The sequence below is a fragment of the Bidens hawaiensis genome, unplaced genomic scaffold (assembly GCF_021521415.1).
Source record: "Bidens hawaiensis isolate Kalapana, Puna unplaced genomic scaffold, B.hawaiensis_p1.1 tig00419463_1, whole genome shotgun sequence".
NCBI lineage: Eukaryota > Viridiplantae > Streptophyta > Magnoliopsida > Asterales > Asteraceae > Bidens > Bidens hawaiensis.
The window spans coordinates 469,730-483,832 of NW_027504871.1; the positions used below are offsets into that span (position 1 = coordinate 469,730).

The 14,103-nt window shown below is 35.4% G+C and overlaps 2 protein-coding genes across 2 annotated transcripts; both read right to left on the reverse strand.

The window, feature by feature from the left end:
* Nucleotides 1–3,897: 3,897 nt before the first annotated feature.
* On the reverse strand, nt 3,898–4,368 carry LOC143608940 (uncharacterized). The gene has a single exon (XM_077083832.1). It carries the CDS (start codon nt 4,366–4,368, stop codon nt 3,898–3,900), a length of 471 nt encoding a protein of 156 aa, XP_076939947.1.
* Nucleotides 4,369–5,108: 740 nt separating this feature from the next.
* LOC143608950 (putative WD repeat-containing protein C2A9.03) lies at nt 5,109–9,065 on the reverse strand. Its single transcript, XM_077083842.1, has 10 exons — nt 8,971–9,065; nt 8,384–8,516; nt 8,141–8,299; nt 7,965–8,051; nt 7,425–7,559; nt 7,236–7,346; nt 7,041–7,132; nt 6,142–6,247; nt 5,727–5,813; nt 5,109–5,651 (listed from the first exon to the last, which is right to left on the reverse strand). Coding segments are annotated over exons 1-10 (1,326 nt in total). The 5' UTR covers nt 8,973–9,065; the 3' UTR covers nt 5,109–5,237.
* Nucleotides 9,066–14,103: the final 5,038 nt, after the last annotated feature.

The following is a 14,103-nucleotide window of genomic DNA, read 5'->3' on the forward strand; positions in this document are numbered from 1 at the left end:
CCGGAAACCGGTTTTTACGAAAACCGGTTTTTTAAAAACCGGTTTGACCGGTTTACAAACCGCCGGTTCGTATTTCGGTTACAAGTTTTAGATCCAAAACCGGTTAACGAACCGGTTAATGTAAAAACCGGTTTTTTTTAAAACCGGTTATTATGAAAAAAACCGGTTATTAACCGGTTATTTTAAAAAAGAACCGGTTAACCGGTTATTAACCGGTTCTAACCGGTTTCTAAACCGGTCCTAACCGGTTAGACCGGTTAGGGTTTTGACATACAAAAACCGGTTATTAACCGGTCCGGTTATTAACCGAACCGGTTTTTTTCCGGGCCAAAAAAAACCGGTTCGGTTAATAACCGAACCGGTTTTTTTAAAAAAACCGATTTGTGCACCTCTACCTGGCTCCCACTAAGACCATGTGAGAAGTTACTATACAAAATATGTGGAGTTTAGAGCATTCCTAGTCTATTCTCCATCTTCATCTTTATAATTACACTAAAAACACTATATTTTCTTTCTCATTTTCAATTAAATAATATATTTTTATACTTTTATCATTATCTTTTCTCTCTCCTTCACTCACAACCACTTTAAAAAACATTATAAAATTATAGAGATGAACAGTGTGTTTCTTCAAATTTAATCATGAACAGTAACATTTTCTCTCTCTCCCTCTCACAACTATTTTTAACTATCTCTAAATATGAAGAACTCCCTCACATAATTTGGAGAACCCACTGGGAATGCTCTTACATATTATGTTACTGTATTTGAGTCATGACCACTTTGGTGTGACGGTTGGGAGGTTTTCATTGGGGTTTCTTTTTGGGAGGTCCCGGATTTGATTGCAGGTTCATCTGTGCGCTTTGAAATATGATTATGTGCCATCACTGTAAGAAAAAAATCCGAACTTGGGTAATGGGGACGTCAGGTCTTATGACCATTTGGGAGAGACACCGCTGTCGCTACGATAGACGCATATCGAAAAAAATAAAAAATTATATATGAATTTTACATGTCACGTTACTAGCGTTAAGGGTTGTTAACTTGCGTGGTGTGATTGGCGTTGCAGACTAGGGTTGTTAACTTCCATTGTGCGGTTGACAATGGAAATAGTTTTTAGCATTTTCATGTCTAGTTCTCACTTAACTTAGAAATAGTAGTTTCTATATACAACAAAAATATGTTCAGATAATGACAACAGTCCTGTGATAATTCAAGGGTTGTAGGCTTGTAGCTACCATTGTGTGATTGGCATTCAAAGGAAATATAATATTTTTGGCCTGGTCATGTCTTTTTCCTACCACAAGCAGTAGTGCAGTACATACTTCTCTTTAATATATATTATTAATATTAATATATATATTTTTTTGAACCGCCAAGTTTATTGATACTTTATTTATATTTTTAATATATGTATATTGTTAATTTATAATTTTGTATTTGAGGTGCAGCAGGTGCTGTAGAAGACGCCAAGAGGGCATAGAAAGTGACAATACCTTAATAATTGAAAAAAAAACAATGTCCTTTGTTTCCTTGGTAAGGGTTTTGGCTCAGACCTACATGTGGCAAAATAAGAGTTTTACGTTGGGCTATAGTTTTTCTCACATATGGTAGGGTTTCTTTTGATGGTGGTTGTCAAGCGGGATTGATTTGGTGGACTAATGCACGAGCTTCCATTCGTAGACGTGCCAGCCTACAACCACACGGTTCCGTGCTTGATGAATGAAGATGATCGTGTAAGCCAGTAACTCGTTAGTGATCCAAATTGTCATTCAAAAAATAATGCCCATTGTTTCTCTCACACCCCAAACCGCATTAAAATCCCAAAAATACAAAAATAACCAAGAATTTGACAAAGTAACATCGGATTGAAAGCGTCCCCATAACTTATAATAGCATAATAATCAATACGTAGACGCCATTCGAGTCAATTGTAAACCCAAAAAAAAATTAATTCCTCAAAACATTTTCTCTTCAAAGCACTCCCGATCTCACATATGTTAATAGAAAGAATATTCATTTGTAAACTTTGTAGTCTCCCCTTCTATTTATCAATTACCAAGGTCCTCATTGTTGGAATGTTGGTAATTCTAGACTGTATTCATAAGTCGGTGAATATGGAAGGACCTAAGTTCACAAGGTGGTCACGTTGGTTTAGTATCCTAATTGTAATAGGATTAGTATGATAACGTCTTGGACTCTTGGTCACCAAACGAGGGTTAGATCCATACATATAGGGCTTGCGTAGAGGCTTTGGATACGCGACCAATAGAAAATTATTTTAACGAGTTTTTGAGTCAATTTTCTTTTTTAAAATATAATGCTTGGCTTGACTCCATTGTACCATCCATAATAAAGCCCAAAGCCTTTTTCCACGTCAATAGCTTTGGACAATTCATTGGTGAATGCAACCCCACTAACACCATAAGAATTCGAAATTTTTGAATCATGCAATTCATAGGTTGGAAAGTAGAAAAAGCATCTATTTGATCACCATGCATTCATAATATGAGTTGATAACTTATAATTATGTCAATAAATCAAAACGTACATTGTGCATCTTAAGATGCATTGGTCTTAAAAGATCTATTTTGCTATCTAAATTTGTATTTTAAAGTTTGGTGACAAAGGTTTTCTTTCTTTTGTTTTTTGTTTTTTTTGGTGATCTTAACGCCGCAACGCGCGGGATACAACAACTCGTTTTGTTTAAATTGTGTAATCTTATTTCAAACTAATGATTATAACATAGACAACTAGGTGTGAACTTTGATTTTAGTACCTAATCCACAAAACCTAAGTTAGCTAACCCTATCCGGGTCAACCCGTTTTCATCTTCATCAATCATACCATCACCACCACGCCAACCTTAATTCCAGGCCTAGAACGATTATTACTGATGGCATATTACTAGCATACTATGCTATCTTACATTTATAAAAGCATGCCTGATTTAGTTTTTGATCTTAATGGTCGCTGATACAAACCTGGGTTAAACGTTCGTTCATTTAAAATTTAACTAAACAATTCATGAAATGTTCATATAGTATGATATGAATATACCACATGGGTGAACTTTGATTTGATTATCATTAACTTCCAGAATAATTAACGAGTTTTTCCGGATAAACGAACGTAAAAGAAAATTGAACAAAGGTAAACAAACATATATGAACAAGCGTAAACGAACACAAACAAACTTAAACGAATATAAATAAACACACTAAAATGAACACAAATGTAGATGATTCATTCAATGTTTCATTCAAAACTGAACATAAATGAGCATAACAAAAAATAAATGGATCAACATAGGTTCGAGTATATTACAAACTTGCTTACAATAAACTAAATTATAATCCAAAACTATATATTCACAATATTGGAGACGACAAACGAAAAACAACCTCTGTACCCGCGCGCGCGCGTGCGGGGGGGGGGGGGGGGGGGGGGCGCTAGTAACAAATAAACGTTAAATTGAGTTCATAATTAGACGTTTAGACCCGGCAAAAGAATCCTAATTATCAAAATTTGGGCCACAATGGGTCTTCATCATGGGATTTTGGGTTATTTTGGATTATAAGTAACTAGCCTTTGGGTCTTTGTGGGCTGAAGTAAAGAGAACAAAAATTGATTAAGCGGGTCATATTAAGACTCATGAATACCTTTTAAAAATTAATTACTTCTTATTTATATGAGTGAAGTTAATTATTCGTTGAGTAGATTTTGATGAATCTTAATAGTTTTGAAAATATTTTTGGATTTTTGTTTGATATGAAAAAAATTAAAATAGACTAACATTAAAACCATTATAAAAGTGTATTAAGTTGAATCGAGTAGTTTAGACTTTAGATGTTAATAATTTGTATATGTTTAAAGCTAAAAATTTAAGAAAGGTTGTTATATTATATTAAACACTGAATTCCTTTTGCAACAAAACTTGTTCTTCAAAGGAATCCCACTTAGCAACACCACAAGAATCATAAGAGAAAAAACCAATATTATTGTGTTCTCTATCACAAAATCATTGAATGGGAACGTGCCTCCCGGAGGGTGTAGCCCCGAGTAGAATGATGTTGTGGCCACTATTATTGTTGCGAGTATTAGAATTGTGCGTTGTTTTTCTAACCACTTTCCGTTGTTGTTCAAGTACCAGCTCCATATTCTTGACATCAATCCTTTGGGTTTATTATCATGACTCGTAACATTTTGTGACGAAATAGGTTCGATTGATGCTTGAAACGATTTAGCTCTCGGGAAGTTGGCTTCCATAAGTAGAGTTCGGATTTCTAATGCTTTGATATCCTGCAGACAATGATCAAGAACATCTAATGCCATGAATCCATGTCCATTAACAGCGTTTACATTCATTCTGATGCTTGGTTTCTGAAGCAGATACTTCACAGCTTACACAAACATTAAAACCCAAATTTGTTACACAATTCTTCAAATCTGGATATTTGCGACTGCAATTTTACTCGTAAACAGTTTTTTTTATCTTTTTGCGACCGCATTTTACGCAATTCTGCTGTTTTTGTTTTTTACTATTGTAACCGAAAGTTTAGACGCCGGGTAATCTAGTTTTTCAGACTGATTTGCAACACCAGATTGTTTTGCAACCGAATTTAGTGACTGTTTTTGTTTGTATTTTTGCTACTAGCTTGCGACCACGTGATTTGCCACTGTTTTAAGCGACCACTTTTTTAGTGACCACATGATTTGCCACTGTTTTAGACAAGTTAATTAGAGAAACACATCAACCCGTAAAACCTTCAAAGGTCATGGAGTATATATTCACACCATTTAAAATGGTTTAACCCGCTCAATTTAGTTTTAAAACAAATCCTAAATTATTATGAGACCAAAGAATTTTAAAGCCTGTTAACATTTTAACCTTAGTTCACCATTAACGCCCCCTTAACCCATAAAGTGAGTGACTCCTCACTCATTAACCTTTGCCAAATCAGCATTAACACCCAGGGAGTTAAGGCCCAAACTAAAGAGATTAGCCCACGAATCCATTTATGACACGTTCGGTTTTTATAAAGATTTTAAAATAAGCAAGCACATTGATTTGCATACTTCCAAAGAAAACCCAACCCCTATACATGACACCCATGGTTTCAATTCATCATATACTCCAATATATAACCAAAACTAAATCAGCATCCATTACAAACACCAAACCAAAACTCATATCAGAAATCTTATTTTTAGGTAGTAGCTAACTAAACCTAGACCTACACAAAAGAATCAAGGTAACCGTACTTATGCCGTTTGTTATACTGTAACAAACTAGCATAAGTCCGGTCCCACACTCCAATATACAGCGTCTCATCATCAGGACTAAGTGACACACCCGATATTTCCCCAAACAAATCGATTTCTTCTCTTTTTTCACAGTTTAGTTTTGTGTCGTAAATGTGAACAAAATCAGCAGGCTCCGCCACCACCAAAAACTGACCGTCTGATGAGAAACGAACTGACCGAACTGCCCCCATGTTGACCTTGAGTACTGAAACCGGGTTTGAGAGGTTTCTTAAATCCCATACCCTGCATGTTTTGTCTTGATTCCCGGTAGCAAACAGGGTTCCGTCTGGATGCCATGCGGATGCAAACGAGTAGTCAAGGTGACCTTGAACAGATGCTACAGTCTGCAAACAAGATATAATTTTATTAAAGACGACGAAAATTAATAATAGAAAAACATAACATGTATAATATCTTACTTTTCCATTTGAAGAATCCACAATAAGTCCATCAAGATGGTCTCCAACAACGGTTATAAGCTTGCGATCAGGGCTCATTGATGAATGCTGAAACCACAATAGGAATCGATTATAGTGGAAATATAAATCACATCACTCGTGACAAACCTAAGTTTTATGACTTCCTTTCAAGTCTTCTATAAATTCTTCTTTTTTTAACTTTTTGACAACCCAACCGAACCCATTTTACCACTTCAAGATCTTAGCAAATAATATAGAAGAAAATTAATAAACCACAAAATCTTGAGAGCAGAAAAGAGGATACTGGTGTCAAGTTTGCAACAGAATTTATGTCTCACAACATAAAAAAAGTTTACAACTTTCTGACTAAGTGTTCAGGGTCAACTCATTTTGAAACGTTATGCAAGAAACTCACATTGACTGGCCAAGGAAAACGAAAATGATTCACAAGTTGAAATCTCTCCATATCATATTCTCTCACACCACCATCATTGTTTGATGCCATGAAATGCATTTCACCACTGCACAACAACTCATGTTATCAGTATGTCAACACCAATCACGATCACGATTCATGAGCTTTTATTAAGATGGCCATTTTGACTATATGTAGGTCAACTGGTGTTATGTTTTAAGTGGTAAACCAACAAAATAGCTAAAAAAGGAACCTGTCAAATAACCCAAATAGATCCACCAAAAGTTTATCTTTAAAGAAAAATAGTTAAAAATGTTATTTTTCTTCCACACAACCAATAAAGAAGTGATAATTAATGAATCTATTAAAAAACAAGCCAATATTCAATGGAACGATGCAAAGTTAAAAAGTTTCGGACGAAAAATGTTTTGGGGATTGTCTGATTTCTAATAGCTCATATGGGAAAAAAGAATGGTTCAAAATGACTCGAAACAAACCAAAACTGCCGAAAGTGTTTTTAATTCATTAAGAAACCTGAATCAGTTTACTCAACAAAAAACTTCTAATGAAATACAAAATATAAACACTAGCTTACAACAAAGTTCAATTTTTCTTTGGAGAAAAGGTGTTTTCAGCTTATGTTTGACCTCTAGCAAGTTATGTGCAAAATAAAAAACAATTGCTAATGATAATATCCAAATTGCTCAAACTAATCGAAATTCGAAAGCCACCCAAAGTGTATTTTAATGCATAGTATCCTAAATCATTTCATACAAAAAATTACATTATTCTTAAAATAATACAAATTTTATAACTTTTAAGTTTGTAACCACATCTGAAACACCAACCGTTTATAATGAACCAATAACATTTTTGGGCAAAAAGTTTTGTGACATTACCTCAAGCTGTCATATATCTCAACCGCATTCGTTATGGCATTTTCCTCATAAGTTGTTCTTGTACAGAAACTTACTCCCTGTTTATCCAACCGCTGCATCATTTAACAAAAGAAATAAGAATATTAGACTACAAATGCATCTTACAAACCATTAAAACTTAGCATAAGAAAATTACACAATTATACTTCCAAATACCTTACAAGCAAGCTCTCCTTGAAACCCTCCAGCAACTAAAAAATCATCCTTAACTGCTAAAGTACTAATCTGCGTTTGTGTAAAACCTTCTAACAAACTCCCAGCATGTTTCTAGATGACCACAAACCATATAATAAATTAAATATGAAGACAAAAATTACCAAAATGTTGTCAATAAAGTGAAATTACCTCGGTAGGGGCTACATGACCAGAAAAGTTAAGGACCTCGGTCAGATTGTATGATAATGATGACCAGTGCATCATTGAGTAGTTAGACATGAGGTATACATCATGTTTTGAGGTGGCCCACACCAGGTTCCTTAACTAAAAAATAATATGAACCCATTAAAAACACAATTACATAAGTTATATTATTTCAATAATAATCTCAAGCATTGGATAGAAGGATTTTAATGGTTTTAGAAATAAACAATACAAGTTGGGCAACATTCGACTAGTTTGTCAACTCGGTCCGAAACACTTTTTAGTCTTCTAATACTCGTATATATAGCAAGTTAGTTAAATATGAATAAAATATTGTATTGTTTCAATAATAAGCTAAATGGTTTTATGCATTAATAACACACTTTGACTAATTACATAAACACTTCTTTTTTTATGATAACTTATACCCGTTACAGATTAAAAAACATAGCAAGCCTCAACCCATTAATAAGTGAAATAAAAATGTCACCTTTATATATTGTCAATGAACGAAACACCAATTACCTGAAAGTGAAGAATTGTAGGCTTCACCAATCTTGTATTGTGAAAAAACTCATAGTAGTTGGCACCCTTCTGCTTTTGCTTACATTTCTACACACAGAAAACCACATATACACGTATAAACACACACATATATTACACAAGCATGCATAGCATAACCAGCATCATTAAAGTTGTACCTTGTCAACAGCTTCACCTGATAACGGAATGTTTTCATAGTTTTGATATTGTTCCAATCGTGTGCGTCTGTAACTTTCTCTCGTTATCTTCAACCGCTCCCATGGAATCCCTTGAATGTCTTTACCTCTTCTAGCTTGAGCCGAAGATGTATCCGTCACCTTCATAACATAAAAACAATAATAATTAACATGTAAATACAACAACATTGAAAGTAAAAGCAATGACAAACTATATTAACTAACCATATCATAATCATCAACAACTTCAAAGACACCACCACCTCCCTCCACATCATCCATCACAAAATCCAAAACATCAATCTCATCTGCTATGTAATCAATTTCATCAACTTCATTATCAGGCATCCGGTAATCCCTGCAAAATTACCCCTAATTTCGTTAGCAAGTTCTTCAATTTTCACATACTCAGAACTCATTTCATCCATAATCGTTCAACCCGCATATTAATTGATGAATAAAAAAAAACCCAAAATCAGAAATTGGTGAAATTAAGCATCAAGGCAAAATTAACCCTAATTCGTAAACAAATTCTTCAATTTCCACCTACCCAGAACTTATTTCATCCATAATCGTCCAACCCACATATTAATTGATGAAAAAAAAAACCCTAAATCAGAAATTGGTGAAATTAAAATTAGCCCTTGTTTCGTTAGCAAATTCTTGAATTTTAACCTACCCAGAACTTATTTCATCATAATCGTTCAAACCCATATATTAATTTCACATTAATGAGTGAAAATTAGAAAACCCAAAATCAGAAAATGGTAAAATAAAAGGCAAAATTAGGGATTCTGAGAGGATGAGCGTACATGGGCGTTGACGAGATGAGAAACCCAGAAGAAAAGGAGTGAATTTTGGTTAGGAGATTGATTGAAGAAGGTGAATTGAATTGAATTGAATTGAAAGTGTGTGGAAAAACGTAAAAGATTATGAATGATTGAAGTGTCTAAAATCGAGGAATTTGGGGGCTGGGTTTTCGTGAATTATCGTGGGTGAATTATTATTATTATTATTATTATTATTATTATTAATGGAATTGGAGTGTGAGTCGGGAGGGTTTGTTGTTCTTCATCCAAAGACGATCTTTTTTTTCTTTTGGGCTCTGACGAAAATGATTTCACACGTTACTGGCGTCCCACTTTTCTGGTTATACCCAAACTACAAACACTTCATTCCAAATATTATTATAAGCATAATAATCTGTTGTTGATTTCTTTAGTTAATATATTGGTTCAAGTTGTTGACTAACCTCAAATGCCGAATCGATGAGCCAAGGAAAGTGTTTTTCACCGGTTTTGTTTAAGTTTTCGTTTTGTTTGATATTGCAAAGCTATCTTAGTGGGTATTTTGGTGAACTTTTAAAAATTGTTTATTTGATTTTTGAAAGGTAAAAGGCGTTTGATAAACCTTTATTTTTAAGCTTGAAAAACTTTAAAATAGAGCTTTTCAAAATTGCATTTCCTTTTCAAATATCAAATAATCAAATTTCAAAAGATTACCCAAACGCCCCCCTTAAAATTTTCTAGACCCTATTTAAAAAGAACTTACACGTGTCGTGCATATATCGAGCAATCTGAACCTATTTTATAATTTGTTGCATCTTTACTAGTTGTAAACTCCTTACTACCTGCCATGCATATTATCTTCAATGCAACTGGGTCTCATCTTGAAGTTGAAGAAGTGAATAGCTGATAAGGTTGTCTATAGTGAATGACTACAAAATTTGGAAGGGGGGGGGGGGGGGGGGGTTCCACACGTGACGTCACGTCAGCAGATGAGCTATTTTCAATTTAGGGGTGTAGTGGTGCTCAAGCCAAAAATCACCCCCATTAAATAAAATATTATTATTTTCATCACGCAAACTGATGACAAATCTATCTATACCCCCCCCCCACCCACCCACCCAATCGCCCCAGGGCAGTGTTGTCGCCCGAAAAACCCACCATTTGTCACCCACTATGCATAGTCTAATAATGAGTAGTTGGGTGACAAGAGATAGTGAAACTAACATCGAATACTAGACAATCATGAGTTGGGTCACAAGATTGATATACTTTTCCCTTATTTAGGGTGCGTTTGGTTCGTGGATTTTATTGGAATTGGAATTTGTATGGGAAATGGAATTGGAATTTATGAATTCCATTAAAATCCATATGTTGTTTGGTTATACATTTGTTAAAAGGAATTAGAATGCAAAGACATTTAAAAAAGACATTTATAGTTCTCAATTCTTAGGTTATATCATGACCTAAGCTCTACTAGTTTGCTAATTTCTAACTAGCTGAGTTCAAATTGTGATTCCATATTCATAAGTTTCTTATTGGATCTAAGTGCCTTATTTGATTAGGTGCTAAAGTCGTGCTGTGGGTCGGTTAGATTGAACATAAAGCGGATCAGGAAAGGTTTACGAAAGGAATACATTGATGTTTCAAAATATGTGACTGTTTGTTGGGTTTCAAAATGATATCATATTGAAGAAACAAATTAGAAATCATGAAACAGAAAGTACAGCCTGCCTTCACCTCTAAAAGGAATTGTTTGGAATGATATTTGGTTGGCCTCTGCAAACAAACTGATTGGTGAATTGCTCAATCCATGTTGGATAATGAAATTATCAAGCAATGAAGAAGGTAAATTTTGACTGTCTTCCTTATCTTCAGTTTTGGCTACCATGTTGACAGTGAAACTGAATTGCTCAAGTGAATAAACATATAGACATAGGCATGTTCAAAACGGTTTGGGACTAGGAACCGGAACCGGTTCCTAACCGGTTCCTATATTCAAAACCCCCTTTTAAACCGGTTCCAGGCTTCCCTAACCGGTTCTCCCACCCTCGGACCCCTAACCTATCTAACCGGTTCTTACCGGTTCCTAACCCAGATCCTGTACCGTAACCGGTTCCAACCGGTTACAGTGTAAAAAAATTTTTTTTTCGTTTTTCGTTTGCGATTTGGATTCTAAACTACGATTCGTATTTGTATAATATGAAAAATAAAAAAAACAATTAACATAAAAATAAACAATTAACTGATGAAGAAAAGACAACTACTGAAGATGTTTGCCACTGAAGACAACTACTGAAGGTTGCCACTGAAGACAACTACTGAAGGTTGCCACTGATGACAACTACTGAAGGTTGCCACTGATCACAACTTCTTCCTCGGAATTACTTGTAGAAATGCCTTCTTGTTCGTCGTGCACTCGAACATCAAGTGGTGTTTCATCTTCGAGAGTGGTTACGTGTTGAATACGATCGATTGAGTCCAAGTGATCCTTTAAGCAAATGCACATCTCCACCGACTCCGAATTTAGTCTTGTTCTTCTCACCGATATTACCCTGCCACTAAGAGAAAAAGCGGATTCCGAAGCTACCGTAGAAGCTTGGACGGTTAGTAAATCACGGGCCATGGTGGCAAGAATCGGAAACTCGGTTCCCTTTACCTTCCACCAAGCCAAAACATCAAAAGTGCCATATTCCTCTTCGGATAAACCGGTAGAGTAATCATTTGCACTATACCTTCCTAGTTCGCTTGAAGGGGTGTTACCCCTTTGTTTTTTAGCCGTTACGTTGCGAATGGTGTTCATAAGGCTAATCATAGGATCTCGTACTCTAGTAGCACTTGAACTTGATGAAGACCCCCTCCGGCATAGGCATTTGTATGTTTGACCCATATTTATTTAAATAAAAGTCATACATAAATTTAAAATTCAAGTTAAAATCATTTTTTGCCTCTGTTGAAAAGTTTGGGTCAACTTCATGCATATCTAAGGCTGAAAAAATTTCGTCTATCACACATTCAACCTCCGTAACATTTAACATTGGGTTTAAAGCGGCGGCGCAAGTAAAAACCGGTGGCAATTCAAGAAAGTATTTTTTTAATTTAAACTTCATTGGTAATATGATGTTTGAAAACATTGGACTTTTATTTTCAAATTCTTTAAGATTGTTAACGATTAAAAATAACTCCGAAAGAACCAAGGGACTTGTCGGATAATACGTTCCCGATAGTTTCGTAGTTGATGTTTTAAAAACTTCAAGAAAAGTCGATAAGTCATTGATAATTTCCCATTTCTCATTTGAAAAGGGGATTGCCAAATCATTCTCGGCAAGACTAGAATGAAACATTTGTAAAGTTTCTCTTTGTTTCAAAGCACTTTGAAACATTATGCAAGTGGAATTCCATCGATGAGGTACATCCCAATTAGCTCCCAAAGCTTTTCTTCCCGTATCTTTACAAAATTTTCTATATTCCATTTGTCTTTTTTTACTTTTCTTAAAAACTTCATGTATCATTAGTCTAAAATCGTTTATAACCGATGTAATCTCATCCGAAGCAAGTCCGTCTTGCACGATTAAATTAATGATATGTGCAACACACCTTAAGTGAAAAAATACACCATTGCAAATCGGCGTATATTTTAATTTTAATTTATCAACCGCCGATGTATTATTCGACGCGTTATCAAATGCCATTGAAAATATTTTATTTTCTAGTTTATAAGTTTTTATAACATAATCTAAAATTTCAAACAAATTATCTCCCGTATGTGGATACTCAAAGAGTTCGAAAGCAATGGTGCGTTTCATCATTTCCCACGATGACAGGTCTACCCAATGAGCGGTAACACAAAGATAAGATTCGGGTAGACCATGTGGAGCCGACCAAACATCACTAGTTAAGTTTATTCCCGTATTTATATTTTCAAAATATGCAATTAGTACCTCTTTGGCCTTCTTCCACAATTTTAAACAATAACGTTTAAGAGTATGACGACTTACTTGAGTGTATTGTGGTTGAAGCGTATCTCGAATCATGGCGGTTAAGCGAGGGTTGTCGAAGTGGCTAAACGGCAAAGCTTCTTGAATCACAAACTTCGCCATACGATCTTGAACTCGATCAATTTGGTATGTAAATATTCCGCCTTCACTATCCATTTGCGTTTGTTGCGAATCGACGTTCTTTTTCAACGCCTTGCAATACGGTTTTTCGATGTGTTTCTTCAAATTTGAATTCGAAAGTGGGTTTAAATAAATCCCACAAAACTTGCACCGAGCCTTCAATGAATGGTCACTCAATTCAACCAAATCCCAATTGCACCAAATCTCTTGATTACGATTATGAGGTACAATACGAACGAAACTTGGTTCCCCGTTGGAACCTTGACCAACCGATGATTGTGAGGCAGCCATAACAACAAATATGAATATAGAAGAAGAGAAAACAAGAGATTAGAGAACTCAAAACGTTGTAATAGCGTTTTTTTGTATTTTTTTGCGTTCGGGTTTGCGTTTTGAGTGTTGTGATGAACCCATGACACCAAATACCTATTTATACTAGTAGTGGGGTGCTTGGGGGAGCTAAAAAACGGCTATTTTTGACCCCAACGGTCAAAAAACGGCCAAAAAAAACGATTTCCAACGGCTATATTCGATCCAACGGCTAGAACAGGTTAGGAACCGGTTCCGGATGGTTCGGTTCCAGAACCGGTTCCGGTTCGGTTCCGGTTCCTACCCCCCCACTCAGAAATGCAAGAACCGGTCACGGATCATCGGGTTGAATCAGATAGGGTCCGGTTCCTACAAAAAACGGGTAAGAACCGGTTCGGGTCCACCGGTTCGGTTCCAGGAACCGGTTTCGTTGAACATCTCTATATAGACAGTTTAGAAATTAAGACTTTATCTTCAGTATATTATGTCCATGGTACCCTTACTAGTAGAGATGGGCAAAAAAACCGGTTGGTGAACCGGTTCAACGGTTTAAACCGAAAACCGGTTTTTACAAAAACCGGTTATTTAAAAACCGGTTTGACCGGTTTAGTAACCGCCGGTTCGTATATCGGTTACAAGTTCTAGAGAAAAAACCGGTTATTGAACCGGTTATGGAAAAAACCGGTTAATTTTAAAACCGGTTATTATGAAAAAAACCGGTTATTAACCGGTT

Coding starts and splice junctions, on each gene's coding strand:
- LOC143608940 (XM_077083832.1), bottom strand. CDS start 4,368: ATGAATGTAAACGCTGTTAATGGACATGGATTCATGGCATTAGATGTT.
- LOC143608950 (XM_077083842.1), bottom strand. Junction 8,052..8,140: donor CAGGTGAAGCTGTTGACAAG/GTACAACTTTAA, acceptor TTCTGTGTGTAG/AAATGTAAGCAAAAGCAGAA. Junction 7,347..7,424: donor GTCATGTAGCCCCTACCGAG/GTAATTTCACTT, acceptor GTGGTCATCTAG/AAACATGCTGGGAGTTTGTT.